The 14,119-nt window shown below is 51.5% G+C and overlaps 1 protein-coding gene across 1 annotated transcript in view; it reads left to right on the plus strand.

Annotated features, from left to right (window-relative positions):
* Nucleotides 1-10,983: 10,983 nt before the first annotated feature.
* Nucleotides 10,984-14,119, plus strand: part of ACSBG1 (acyl-CoA synthetase bubblegum family member 1) — a gene marked incomplete at both ends in the record, with an annotated part of 60,273 nt that continues 57,137 nt past the window's right edge. Inside the window, one exon of the mRNA XM_079700730.1 lies at nucleotides 10,984-11,063. Within this exon, the coding sequence (XP_079556856.1) occupies nucleotides 10,984-11,063 (80 nt within the window). The remainder of the gene's footprint in view (nucleotides 11,064-14,119) is intronic.

The following is a 14,119-nucleotide window of genomic DNA, read 5'->3' on the forward strand; positions in this document are numbered from 1 at the left end:
TCCCAGCACCATTAGGAAGCCACCACTCACAACTGAGTATGAACATCTCTGGGCACAACACATGCCCTCTGGACATCGAGGAGCAGGGTCTGGGAGAGAAAAACTTGAACCTGAGAGGGCCCCAGCCTGACTCAGCTAAAGATGCTCCCTCTTTACCCCCCACTACCTGGCCTTGGAGGTTTGTCATTAAGCTGGACACTGGGTCTGAGCGGAGAGCAGATTCTCCACGCTTGGGTGTTCAGCCCCCCTGGGGAGCAGCGCCGACCTGCCCCAGCCTGCCTGGGCCTGGCTCCGGCTGCCTGGGCCACTCGCCAGGACACTGAGGCCTTGACTGATTGTCTCTGCTCCCCATTCCTGGCCATCCCCTGGGGAGGTCACAGACTCAAGCAGCCCAGGCAGGTGCTGGAGAGGTCCCCAGACTCAGAAGAGACCCCACCCCCCACTCCCTGATGTTGGGGTCTGTAGCAGAGGAAGGTATTCCCAGGCCAGCCCCTAGGCTCACAGAGGGGGACTTGTGTGCCCCTCTCCCCAGGGCCCCCATCTGTCCCTGTTCAATGCCATAGGCCCTCTCCCTCACATCAACCAGCTTATTTCCTCTCTCTGGGCCTCAGTTTCCTCATCTGTACAATGGAGGCAGAGGGCTGAAGGATGTGGGCTCCAGGCCTTTCAGGTCTGAGATTCACAGACCTCACCAGGAGGGGCGCTCACTGGATTTTTGAATAATTAAATTTTTGGAGCATCCTTGGCCCCTGCCCAGGTGAGGGCCCTCAGAGACAGGTGTGTATGTCAACGTCACTTTCGGGTGAGGAAATGGAGGCTCTGAGACGTGAAGGCCGCGTCCAGAGTCATGAAGGCTGAAACCAGGTCATGCTAGCTCTCAGTCCAGTGCCCCTTCCCCACCCCAGCCCACTCCCCCAACTTCAGGGGCAGCCAGCCCAGGGGGGTGCAGCCCGGGCAGCAACGAGCACCCTCAGCCCTGAGGTTCTGTCGCTGACGAGAGCCCTGGAGGTCCAAACCTCTATTCTTCTCACGATAACCTGCCTCTGTCCCAATTTAGAGAGCTTTGCCAGGCTTCAGGGTAACAAAAATAATAAACACTGGCTCTTATTGAAAGCTTCCACTCTGCTCTAAGTGCTTTCTGTGTATTAACTCACTATAACCCTATGAGTTAGTAAAATATTATGACTCCATTTTACAGATGAGAACTTTGAAGCACAGAGAGGTTAAGCAATGTGCCCAAGGTCACACAGCTTGTAAGCAACTATCTCATCCCAGGTTACCAAGAGCTTATGCTCTAAGGCTTTGCTGGGAGTGCATCATAGGGCACAAAAGTGAGGGGGTGGGGAGGAAGGAAGGCAGAAAAGGGAGGAAAGCAAGTACAAGGTAGTGCAAGCATTTCTGAGCTGGCCAGCATCCCACAGGAAAACAGAGCTCTTTGCTACATCATGGAGGACATCTGGACAGGCCCTGTGCTCTGCACTTTGGACCATTTCATTGAGGGGAGGAAGGGAAGGAACTTACTGCATCCCCCCTCCTGCGTGTCCCCAAGAGGGAGCCTGTGCAGAGTGAGGAGTGTGGTGAGCAGGAAGGAGAGAGGACCAGAGAGGTGAGAACCACCCAGACGGCAGACCAGATCCAGGTCCAGCCCGCCACCCCTCACCCTCCCATATTTAGTTGTTAACCTCTGCCGCGGACCAGCCGGACCAGGAAGACCAAACCGACCAGAGCCAGAAGGGAAGGAGTAAGGAACTGAAACAGCACCGACGAATGGGGTCAGAAGGACCAAGACAACTGATGGTTGCAAGGCAAATTTTATTGCGCTACAGCTGCAGATTATATAGACTAGAAAAGGGAAGGTTTCCAGACGGTGGTTTACATTATCTACAGACTGTCTCGGCTCAAGTTTAACTTCCCTGGGAGAAAACCCATAAACCCAGAATCATCAAAAATAACCTGCACGGGCTTCCCTGGTGGCGCAAGGTTGAGAGTCCGCCTGCCGACGCAGGGGACATCAGTTCGTGCCCCGGTCCGGGAAGGTCCCACATGCCACGGAGCGGCTGGGCCCGTGAGACATGGCCGCTGGGCCTGCGCATCCGGAGCCTGTGCTCCGCAACGGGAGAGGCCACAACAATGGGAGGCCCACGTACCTCAACAAAACAAAACAAAACAAAACAAAAAAACAAACAAACAAAAAGACCTGCACGTGCAGGGGGGAGACAGCTTTGCTTATCTCATTTTACATTCTTTCTGATCTCTGGGCCCTGGTGATTTATCTCCCATGGAATGGAACAAGGAGGGGAACAAGTAGGGACAGTCCCTTCGAGCAGCGGCAGCATGCCTGGCACATCCGCAGCCTGCTCTCATGGCTGACTGCTTCCCACAAACCTCGTCTTGGATTGTATGAGTCATTTTTGTTGTCCTTTTTGCCTAAGCTGGTCTCAGTTAGGGTTTCTGCCCCTTGCAACCAAGAGTCCCTGTTTTACAGATGAGGAAACTGAGTCTTAGAGAGGTAAGATGACTTGGCCGGGGTCACACAGCTAATCCAAAAACCAGTGTGCTCAACCTCGGCCTGTCCCAGTGCAGATCCTGGGCATGCAGGTCACACGGCCCTCTATCCAGGCCTCTCCAGGTGAGGGAAGATCCTGGTGAAGGAAGAAGGTGTCTCCTCTGCAGACATGGGGAAGGCATCTGGGTTTGCTCCCTTCCTTCTCCTCTGCCCTAACTTGCTTCACCAAACGACTTGGTCCTAGGTGGCACCGTTGCCCCCTTCCAGACCTCCCCCACTTGTTAGAATCCTCTATGCACCCATATTCCTCTACCCCTGCTCTCAGGAAAGTTCTACCCTGGTGGCCTGAGTCTCAGAATCTGAGTCCCTGGAGAAGAAGTTGAGCCTCAGAAATCCCTGGCTCTGTCTACAGCTGGAGGAAACTCAGCTCTGATCCTGGGACCTGAACTCCCCCCATTCATCATAGAAAGGGACCCGAGAGGACAAGGCGGCAGCCCAGGGCCACGGCACCCTCAGGTCTTGCAGCTGAGCCTTGGGACCCAATGTCCAGGGCACACTGTGGTGGCTGACGCAGGCATCCTGTGGGGGATGGAGAAAGGCCTTTTCTGAGGGTAGTGGTGGTGATGGCAAGACCCATGGTTCTTGGGAAAGAAGGTGGGAGGCGGTGTGGCCAGCAGGGGCCAGTGGAGGCCCAAAGTTCTCCTGCTCTTCTGAGGCCTGGGCCCATGAAGCCTCAAGCCAGAGCCCCAGGATGCAGCATTTCGGAAAAAAAAAAAAAAAAAAAAATTACATCCTAGTAATACATACACATGGTAACAAAAAAGTAGCCCAGAGGAGCTGATACTGAAAATATACAGCAATGCTCCCCCTGCCCAAGCCCCAGAGGCACAGGGTAGGGGCAGGGCGAGGTGTTTGTTTTGTATTGTATTTATTTATTTATATTGAAGTTGATTTACCATCGTGTTAGTACTGTATGATATCACTCATATGTGGAATCGAAAAAACAATACAAATGAATGTATACACAAAATAGAAACAGACTCACAAACATAGAAAACAAAGTTATGGTTACCAAAGAGGAGAGGGGCGGGTGGAGAGGGACAATGGGATCAACAGATACAAACCACCTGGGTTTTTTTAACTGTTTCTATTCCTTATTTTGCTTTTTTAAAAATTGAATTACAGTTGATTTACAATGTTGCGTTAGTTTCAGGCATACAGCATAATGATTCAGTTATACATATATGTATTCTTTTTCAGATGCTTTTTAATACAAGATATTAAATATAGTTCCCTGTGCTATACAGTAAATCCTTGTTGTTTATCTATAACCATTTCTGTGTTTATCTATAACCTGTCTCTTGAGAGGGTGCCACAGGTTTAAAGCATGTGCTTATCTCTCTAGATCTTGATTTATCACCACAGACGGCACCACTTAGCTTCCCTCCCCACCTTCTTCCAATGCTTGAACATTTACTCCAATTTTTGGTTCTACTATTTGTTTCTGTACCTTTAAACAGCATCTTATCCTTCTACTTCTTGTTCCATCCACTTTTCACAGTGTCTCAAAGCCCTCAGTGTAAGATGAGGGTCTGAGGGACCCCTACTCCTGTTTACCCTGCGTCTTCTGTCAGCCGGCACTTAAATCTGGTGTTGTTCAGATGAACAACATTTACATTCTTTAATGAAACAAACTTGAAACTTCCCAGCTTTTTCTATAGCAGATTCCAAAAATGTCCTATGATCAAATATTATAGGTGGTACATGAACAAGCATTTTACAAAATAGTTTTATAATTATTTTAATATGCATTGGGAAATATAGGTATGCATGTATATAATGAGTCCTTCAATGTGTGATTTCACAAATCTAATTGCTTAGGATGAAGCTAGAGTCAATTCCTAAAAGTTAAAACTGAGTCAAGGTGAAGAAAAATATTAAATTCTGTCCAATACCCGAGGCATGCAGATATGGAAAAAATCATGAAGGGAGCTAAGAGATTGATTGGAAAACTGGTTTTGATTCTCAAAGTCGAAAACCAGCAAGCACAGCAATTGCTTTTGCTATGAGAGTACTTATCCTCCACTGTTGAGCCTGGCGGCAAGCTGAGATGATGTTTCCTTCCGTAGGTCGGTGCCCCAGAGCCTGGGCTACACAAGAAGTAATGTGCCGTGCCGGCATTGAGGACATTGTACGGTCAGGCCATTCAAGATGGCTGTTCTGTTGCTCTCTGTACATCCCCCTTCTAGACCAGGCCCTGCTTCATTCACATGACTATCCAATCCTCTTAATTATAGAGGTTAATTAGCCCCTGGTAACTGATGAGCCCACCTGAGTCAAATCTCCCCTATAAATGGTAGCCTGTTTCTCCCCTGAGTAGTGAAGATGGTTGCCATGTCCTGCTTGCCAGCTGCCAGGCACGGAGGGGTGTTGCCCCAGGACCCTTTGTTTCAGACATGTAAGGTCCCTTGTCCAATTGATGATCGTTGTCTCTGTTGCTGTCTTCGGGCTCTTTCTTCGGTCTCAAGGCTGGACAACTACCAGGCTTTCAGGCCTGCGGGTTGCAGCCCAACCCACATGTAGACTCTGTCTTCTTCCAATTAATTGTTTACAATCGTTCCACGTTCATCTTTGTACCATGATTTGTTTTTGCAAGTTGTTTATCTTGGTATTCCTAATCATCCTTTTTTTTTGTTTTTCCCTCATTAACCAAGCAGCATATCTTCAGGTTGAATCATCATCTCAGTCATCCCACCTGTTGCATGGAGGGCCCCTTTTTGCCTGGAGACACCCAGGAACTGTTGATTATGCTGCCGGTGATTGGGGTCCACAGCTGTTCCACATCTATACTCACAGGTCAGAATTCGTTCATTTGATCAGTATTTATTGAGAACCTACTCTCTTCCAGGCACTGTTTTGTTTTTTTTTTAATGCAAAGGGTTACATTTTGTTTTCCAAAATGACCCCATAGGCCTTCTTTTTAGGAACTCACTTTTAAGCAGTTGTATTATTTTTTTATTGGAGTATAGTTGATTTACAACATTGTGTTTCTGCTCTACAGCAAAGTGAATCATTTATACATATATCCACTCTTTTTTAGCTTCTATTCCCATATAAATCATTACAGAGTATTGAGTAGAGTTCCCTGTACTATACGATAGGTTCTTATTAGTTATCTATCTTATATACAGTAATGCCAGGCACTGTTTTTCAGGAAGGAATTAAAGAAACAGAATCCCTGCCTTCCAGGAGCCTGCATCTTAAAGGACAGATAGATGATAACACAGAGTATCCTGGAATTAGATGATGGTGAGAGCATGGAGACAATAAACAGAAAGAGGGTGGGGAGTCCTGGGTGGGTGTGTGGTTTTAGCTGCAGTGGTTGGGGAAGGCCTTACTGAGAAGGTGATGTCTGAGTAAAGACAGAGGGAGTGAAGAGAGAGTTGGTGGATGTATGGGGACAGTGTGTCCCAGGCAGAGGGAACAGCCATACAGAGGCTGCAGGGCAGGAGGGAGAGCACAGAGGCCGATGTGGCTCACTGGGGCCCAGGACCAGGAAGGCCAGTCATCCACATCCGATGGGGACGGGGGCTCTGCCCTCAGCACATGCTGTCCTGAGTCCCTCCAGCCTCCTCCCTTCCCAAGTCCTCACTCTCCCCCTCACCACATGCCCTTCACTGTCCCTTTTAACTCTCACTTCACCTCTCTCTCCTTTCCAAGCCCCATTTTATCTAATCTCGGGGAGGAAAAATTGGCCCTGGGCGCGTGTTTGCATCATCACATTTGCATCATCACGTTCTAGGTCAGATGTTTCTAGGAACCTTTGTTTCTGCCTTAGTGGGGACCAGTGGAGAGAACGTGGTCCCCACAACGCAGAGAGAAGGAGGCAGAGAGGTACACAGAAAACCAGGTTACTACCAGAGATACAGCAGTGCCACAAGGGAGCCCCGACTGGCCCCCTCTCCGCAACCTTCTAGTTCATTCCATAGCCTACAACTCCAAGAAGTAGTGATTATTAGCCCCCCTCACTATGACAAAGCTCAGACTCAGAGGGATGGGGCCCCTTGCCCAAGGTCACTCAGCTCACACGCAGAAGAAGCAGGATTTGAACCCAGGTCTGTGTCGATCCAAAGCTTGGGGCTTCCCACTTCCTGTGGCTCCTCACTGTTAGATACAGAGCTCAAGGATCTACAAAGAGCTAGGAGCCCTCTCCTAGAAAAATGCAAACAAATGGACACACACACACACACACACACACAAAGTTGCCTGTGACTTCAGGGGGGTCCCCGAGTCCAGGTAAGCACACCTATACCAGCCAGTCCGTGGCCTGTTAGGAACCGGGCCACGCAGCAGGAAGTGAGCGGCAGGCAAGCAAATGAAGCTTCATCTGCCGCTCCCCCAGCGCTTGCATTACCTCCTGAAACGCACACACCCCCCGCCCCCTTCCATGAAAATATCGTCTTCCACGAAACTGGTCCCTGGTACCAAAAATGTTGGGGACCGCTGACCTATACCACCTGTGGCTGTCTCTCTGGAGGGCCCTGTGCGGCTGGGCTCTCCTTGCCGCAATGCATTATGCCCCCGAGCATCCTAGAGAGGCCTTTTCCCAGCCAGTAACCCCTCCCCACTCTACCCACAGCAGCTGGAGCAACAGGAGAGCCCTCCAGCTGGTGCAGAAAACATTGTGGTCTCACACACTCTGCAGGAACAGATCTTCCCAGTCAACAAACTCACGTGGGCAAAACTGCAACTTTATTTTTCTGTAACTCCATGAATTTTTTAAATCTCTCCTCCCTTCCTCCTATGGCAAAATAGTTTTTGTGAAATGGGCACATTAACTATCATTTTTAAGTTTAAATTAAGTCCCAGCAGTTCCACTTCTAGGAACTTTTCCTAGAGCTAGACCAACTCAAGTGCCTATGGTACAGGAATAAGGCTGTTTGTTTCAGCACAAAACTGAAAACAACCTTGATGTTCGTTGTACAGGACGGGTTAAGTGCATCCTCGCCAGCCCTTCCGTGGAATGCTGTACATCCCGAAAAGAGGAATAGGAAGCTCTCAACACAACAATAGGAAAAGCTCTCCAGCCAACACTGTCAAGCATGAGAACAAGGTATAAAACCGTGTATACCGTGTTACCATTTGTACATATCCAGAATATTTCTAGAATGATGCAAAAGCAACTTTTAACAGTGCTGGCTCTGGGAGAAGAAATGGGTGAGGGAAGGAGAGAGAAGAGGGGGAGAAAAATTTACTTTTCACTGAAGTTCTCTGTACAGTTTTTAAGAAAAAAAATTTATTGAGGTGAAATTCACATAACATTACAATTTTAAAGTGCATAATTCTGTGGCATTTTGTACAGCCACAATGTTGTGCATCCACCAACTCTTTCTACTTCCAAAACATTCCACCACCCCAAAAAGGAAACCCTGTACCCCTTAAACAATCATACCCCTTTATACATTTTACATGTTCCTGCTATATCAGCAAGGGTCCCGACAAGAAAGGGATGGCCCACTCAGAGGGGCAGTTAGAGAGGGGAGGGCAGGGTTAAGGGAGCCACAAAGGATGGAGAAGCAACAGCAGGGAGCTGGACCACTCCTGTGGCCCCAAGCCATCTGGGCGGGATGTCAGATAGGACCTCCAGCTGTCAGGACAAGGATGAACCTGCTGCCCAAAGGGCAGCCATCAGGGAGGGAGTGAGAGGAATCAAACTCACAACCTCTTTCTGTCTGTCCTCTCTTCTCCAGCTGCCATCTGTATTGGCCTAATTCAGCCAGAGGCCAGGGGCCCTGGTGATACCCACACAGGTGAGGGACCAAGCCAGTGGAGAGGGAGTCTGGGGGGGCAAAGGCAGAATAACCAGCACGTGGTTATAGACACTTTTCCAAATCAAGTTCGTTAACTATTTTTAAAGCTCAGCTAAATCAGACTCAGTGGTTCCCTGTCCTTCCCTTCAGCACCATGTCCCAGCATCAACCCTATGTATGAGATGTACCTGTGGTCCTGGTCCTAAGGTGGGGTCAACCCTCCACGCCAGAACCACTGAGTACCCATGCTCCCATCAGCCTCTGTTGCCAGCCTGCCAACCCTACCCTCTCCTCATGTGGACCCTTGGTCCTCTGCCTGCACTGAGGAGCGGGACTGCCCAGGCCCTCTTGGCCCTGGTGCCTTGGAACCATCTCCTCCTCTGTGGCCTGCACTGCATACTGTAGGGCCTTGTCACTTTCTTGGGAAGCCTCAGACCCCACTACCCTCTTCCCTCCTTAGGGCTCAGGAGCCCCTCTCCAAGCCACCCCCGACCCCCCTGCCAGGTCCTGCCCTCCTTTTTGAACTCTCTTCCTTTTCCAGCTCTCAGGATCCCTAAGAATCTGAGGGATGGGGTTGGGGGAGGGGAAACTTGCTCTGCCTATACAGTTTACCAAACCTTTCCAGGCTTTCATCTTTTTTTTTTTTTTTTGTGGTACGCGGGCCTCTCACTGTTGTGGCCTCTCTCGTCGTGGAGCACAGGCTCCAGACTCGCAGGCTCAGCGGCCATGGCTCACGGGCCCAGCTGCTCCGCAGCATGTGGGATCTTCCCGGACCGGGGCACAAACCCGTGTCCCCTGCATCGGCAGGCAGACTCTCAACCACTGCGCCACCAGGGAAGCCCCAAGCTTTCATCTTAACCAAAGCTTTTGAACTTAAAAGTTAAGAATTTGATGTCATTTTTTTCTCTGATTCAGTTTCCCCTTGGGCGGGGCCTCACCACTTATCACTCACAATGATGTTCCACTGGGCACATTCAATCAGCCCATGAGCACGGCTCTCCCCATCACCTTCTCATGTCCAGTTGGAGCTGGCAGCCACCGTGACCAGACTCCAAGCCAACATCCTCATGATCCAAACAGTTAAATTAAGGCCCAGAGAGGGGCAGAGACCTGCCCAAGGTCATGGGGAGAAGGGGTCAGTGGAAGATTCGGGCATCAAAGCCAGACTCCAGACCTCCTGTCTAATGTGGCTTCAATGTATTGGGAGGCAGCATCCTAGGGTCCATGCTCTGCATTTTCATGGATTCAGGCAAGCTCTTTCTCAGCCACCTGCCTCTACCAGTTAAGACCTGTGACCCAGCTGAACCTGCTGACTCCTTTTGGGGACATCTCGTAGAATCTCCACCAATGCCTCCTGTAGTCAGGCTGTACTCAGTTGGATCATGTGCCCCCAAAAGTCATGCACACCCAGAGCCTTGGAGTGTGACCTTATTTGAAAATAGGCTCTTTGCAGATATAATTAGTTAAGATGATATCATACTGGATTAGGGTAGGCCCTAGTCCAATGACTGTTGTCCTTTAGAGAAAATAGGGACATAGACACAGAGGGCAGACAGCCATGTGGAGACAGAGGCAGAGATTGGAGGGACACATCTACCAGCCAAGGAACCTAAGGATTGCTGGGAACCACCAGAAGCTAGAAGAGACAAAGAAAGATTCTTCCCTAGAGCCTTTAGAGAGAACATGGCCCTAATGACCCCTTGATTTCAGACTTCTGGCCTCTAGAACTGTGAGAGAATACATTTCTGTTTTAAGCCACCCAGTTCGTGGTACTTTGTTCCTGCAGGGAACTAGTCTAAGGGGGAGATTTCTGGTACTCAGAGAAAGCCCACCCCCACCCCCCCGCCGTGCCCTACATGAATTTTCCACATCTGTTTATAGATGCCTGCAAACCCGCCATCAATACTCTTCTTTCCTTTAGCTGATGGAACAGATCCACGCTTCTATTTTGGTGCCCCTGGGTGGTCACGTTCCTAGGTCCTCTATCACGTCTGCTTCAGTGCAAATGCTTCTGTCAACTATATCATAGTCCTCAGTGTTGGAAATGTCTCTTTCCTTCCCCTGGACTGGGGTTCCTTGAGGGCAGGAGCCACAGGTCCTCCTCAGTTCTCCAGCCTCCAGTGCAGGGCCTGGGGGAGGTGGGCTGTGCGGGTGAAACTCCTTCCTGGGGCTGCGTCCAGCTGACGGTGAGGCAAGGTTGCAGGATGTGGGCAGTCGAGGTTAGCAGCCACTGCAGGATCTGAATCCAGATTGGTGCTGAGAACCCCTTGGGCTCTGACGTGGCCTTTTAAAGCCAGTGAGGGGGCCCAGGAGCCCTTAGCCCATTGGCCAGACTTCCTGGGAGAACCAGAGTGGATTTGCATGAAAAAGAACACTGGCTTCATTGAAATTCTCCTCGTCTTGAGTGAAACAAAATCACAAAGAAAAGGAAAGTTTTAATCCTGAGCAACTTCACCGCTGAGGGGTGTTTTGAGCTTCTAAAAATAGAGAGGAAATGGGTCTCTTTGGGCCACTCTAGTCACTGCCTCCCCAGCCAACCCCCCCCACCCCACCCAGTCAAGGCCAACCTCTCGTGCAGTGGGAGACGGCTCTCTCTCCAGCAGATGCCCGCGGCGGGTGCTGTGCACTTCTGGAGCCGGACGCAGCTGTCCACCCCAGGACCCCAGCATGCCGGACAGCAGAGTGGCCCCGCAGGAGAGCCGGCTGGATGCAAGCCTGGGGACCACCCAAGAGCACTTGGGAACCAGGTAAGTCAGAGGTTGGTCTCTGTCCACGGAGCCTCTGGCCGAGCTCTGGACTTGACTCTGCTGTGTGAACCTGGGTAAGCTGTGTCACTCTCTGAGCCTCAGTCTCTTCATCTGGGAAATGAAGGGAAGGGTCTGGATGATCTCTAAATGGAATAAGCCCTGGACTGGGACATGTGTCACTTGGAACTGTCTACTCCCCTGTGTGGCCAAGAGGGGCTCAACAGAGGAATGAGGGCATGAGTAGGGGGCTGCAGGTGGATGGAGGAAGAAGTTTTCAGTCAATAGGAATATTTCCCTGTCCCCTCAAGGGGGCCTTTGGCATGTGGGGTCAATGACAGACAAGGACAGGGGAGAGCCAGAGGATCCGGCTCCAGCTTGCTGTGTGACCTTGGTGGGTCCCTGAGCCTCTCTGGGCTACAGCTTCCCTGTCTGTAGGTGAATGCAGTGGTTTAATTTTCCCCAAAGCCCTCCTGCTGTATGTGTTCTGCTAATCTATGATTCAGAGGAAGCGGGTTCAATTTGTCAGCCATTCACTAGTGCCCACTCTGGCCCAGGCCCTGTCCATCCAAGGAGTGGGAAGATCCTGAGAATTTGGGACCCAGTCCTGGCCCAAGGAGCCCCCAACCAGGAGGCAGGGAGAAGGCAGACACATAGAACCCCAGGGTCCAGATGCCTGTGGTCTGTGTCCAGGAGGAACACAGGCCAAGAGGAGGAGGGAAGCTTCTAATGGGAGACTCTTGAGACAGGCCTTGGATGGTCAGGAGGGCACTCACAGAGAGGAAGAGCCATGCGGGAGGAGGGACCAGCGTTGCCATGGTGAGAATATGCGAAGGAAGACGGGGAACTCAGGGAAGGGAGAGGCCTGGGTGGCTGGAGTGCGGAAGGGGAGAAGGACAAGGGAGAAATGCCAGGGGCTGAGCCCTATGGGGAGAAGTTGCCAGGGTTTGAGCTACAGAGTGAATGGCCATTGTTCTCAATGAGGGGCTACGAGGAAGGAAAGATGGAGCAAATGGAATAAATGTGAAAGTGCCTCACAGGCAGAGGCCCCTCCCAGGGCTGGAGGCCTGGGCCCTGCCCCGGGTCTGCAGATAATGGAGAATGGACTCCTGTCCTGCCAGGAGCAGGGGCTCCTTACCTGCAAGACTGCCAAGAGCATGAGGTCCAGCCCCCTCCCTGGACACAGGCCACACGCAGAGGGTCAGTGGGGTCCTCAAGGTGGGATGGCTGGAATTCCCTCACCCTGGGGAATGGGCTCACAGAGGCCTGGACCTGCTTTGCAGACTCCATAAAAGAGAAGCAGCAGAGAGCCCCAGGCTGGGGCAGGGCTGGGAAAGGTAGGTAGGTGAGGAGCCCTGTGGGGGAAGAGAGGGCTGAAAACTCAGAAGGTCAGTCCCCCTGCTTTCTTGCTTAGCGACTTCGGTAAGTTGTTGAGCTTCTCTGAGCCGGAGTATCACCGTCTATACAAATGAAGACAAAACGCCTGACTACTATTAACCCTGCAGAAAATTTGGACAGATTCTATCAGCTGCTGTGTATGAAATGCTTTCAAAGGCACAAGGGCCACCTATCAAAGGCATAGTGAACCTCCTAGCAATGCCTGGGAATTCTCTTAGCAGGCTGCGGGTGCTTATGCCTTGGGTTCCCATCCAGCTCTGCTCCGGACCTACTCTGATTCTGGGCAAGTCACCCTCTCTGAGCCTCAGTTTCTCCATCTGTCAAATGGGGATGATAATGCCTGCTCCGTCGGCCTTGCAGAGTAGTCGTGAGGAAAGAACTTTGAACCCTTGTTTAACATTGTTGTCAAGTCAGAGGCCGTTACAGCTGCGGTGATGCCCCTCCAGGCCGGCCCCAGCAGCAAAGGGCTCTATCTCAGGCTTGCCTATCTGTCCTGGCCTTGTGGCCATGGGCTGGCTTCTGCTCCTGGGGGAGGGTGGGCCTACATTCCTCCAATAGCCTGAGAGGGGCCTTATCTTACCCCCTTCCCCTTCCCAGGGTTGCAGAGGGGAGGCCGGAGATCAGGGAGGTGGAGACTTGGGCAGAGGAGGGTTTGCACACCAGGCTGACCCACATGAATTCCCTTTTGTGCCACACCGCTTGCAGGGTTTGAGGGAGGGAGCCAGGCCAGGGCCAAGAGAGGCTGGGTCTGCTGGGTTGGAGCCAAGACAGGTCAGGCACTGATCTGGCAGCTTGTGTTCTGTGTCCTTTGAGGCTGCGGCTGTAGACCACACCATCCATCGGGAGTACCCATCGGAGTAGCCCTGTTAAACTCTCGGTGCAGGAGGGACACCAGCCTCCCTGAGCCTGAAGAAGCCCAGGTTGGAGGAAGGGCTTCAGAAGAACCAGAGAAGGGGACAGTTCATCCTGGGTTTGAAGGGTGGTGGATGCCCTGGTGGCAGGCAGGGGCATCCTGTGCACTGAAGCTGTGGTTGTGGAGTTACAGGTGGCCGTCAGACCAGTCAGGTTAACTCCTAAGCTAACTCCTAGGTCTGGATAGGCTGGTGTGGCCAGACTAGGGGCAGCCAGGCATGAGGGCTGCCAGAGCCAGAGGAAGAGGCAGAGAGGAGCCCTGACAGGCGTGGAAGCAGTAGAAGCAGAAGGAGAGCCTAGTTTGGGGAGATGACTCTGGCAGCAGTGAATACAGGCTGGAGTTGGGAGGCAGACGCCAGGAGAAGGGAGCCTGCAGGGTCGAGTCTGGCCCAGGGAAGGATGGTGAACTCTGAACTGGCCATATTCCCCCTGGGCTCCCAGCTGCCTCTCCCAGCCCTGCCTGCTCAAAGACTGGGTGCCGAGGAGTTCCCTCAGAACCAAGAGTGTGGGGCAGGCACAGGAGGCTGCTGCAAGCCCAGTGAAGAAGGCTGTTCTCACTGATAAAGCTTTCCAAGGATGATAGGGAGTGAGCTCCCCATCTCTGGGGTGTGCAAGCCTGGGAGGAACAAACCTAATGCAAATGCTATGGAAATGATACAGGCATCCTTCTAGTTTTCCCAACTTCCTCCCCGTCACTTCCCCATAATATGAGAAATGGTTATCATAGAGTTGCCTTTTCCTTCTTATTT

Source organism: Hyperoodon ampullatus, assembly GCF_949752795.1.
Source record: "Hyperoodon ampullatus genome assembly, chromosome: 3".
NCBI classification, from domain to species: Eukaryota; Metazoa; Chordata; class Mammalia; order Artiodactyla; family Ziphiidae; genus Hyperoodon; species Hyperoodon ampullatus.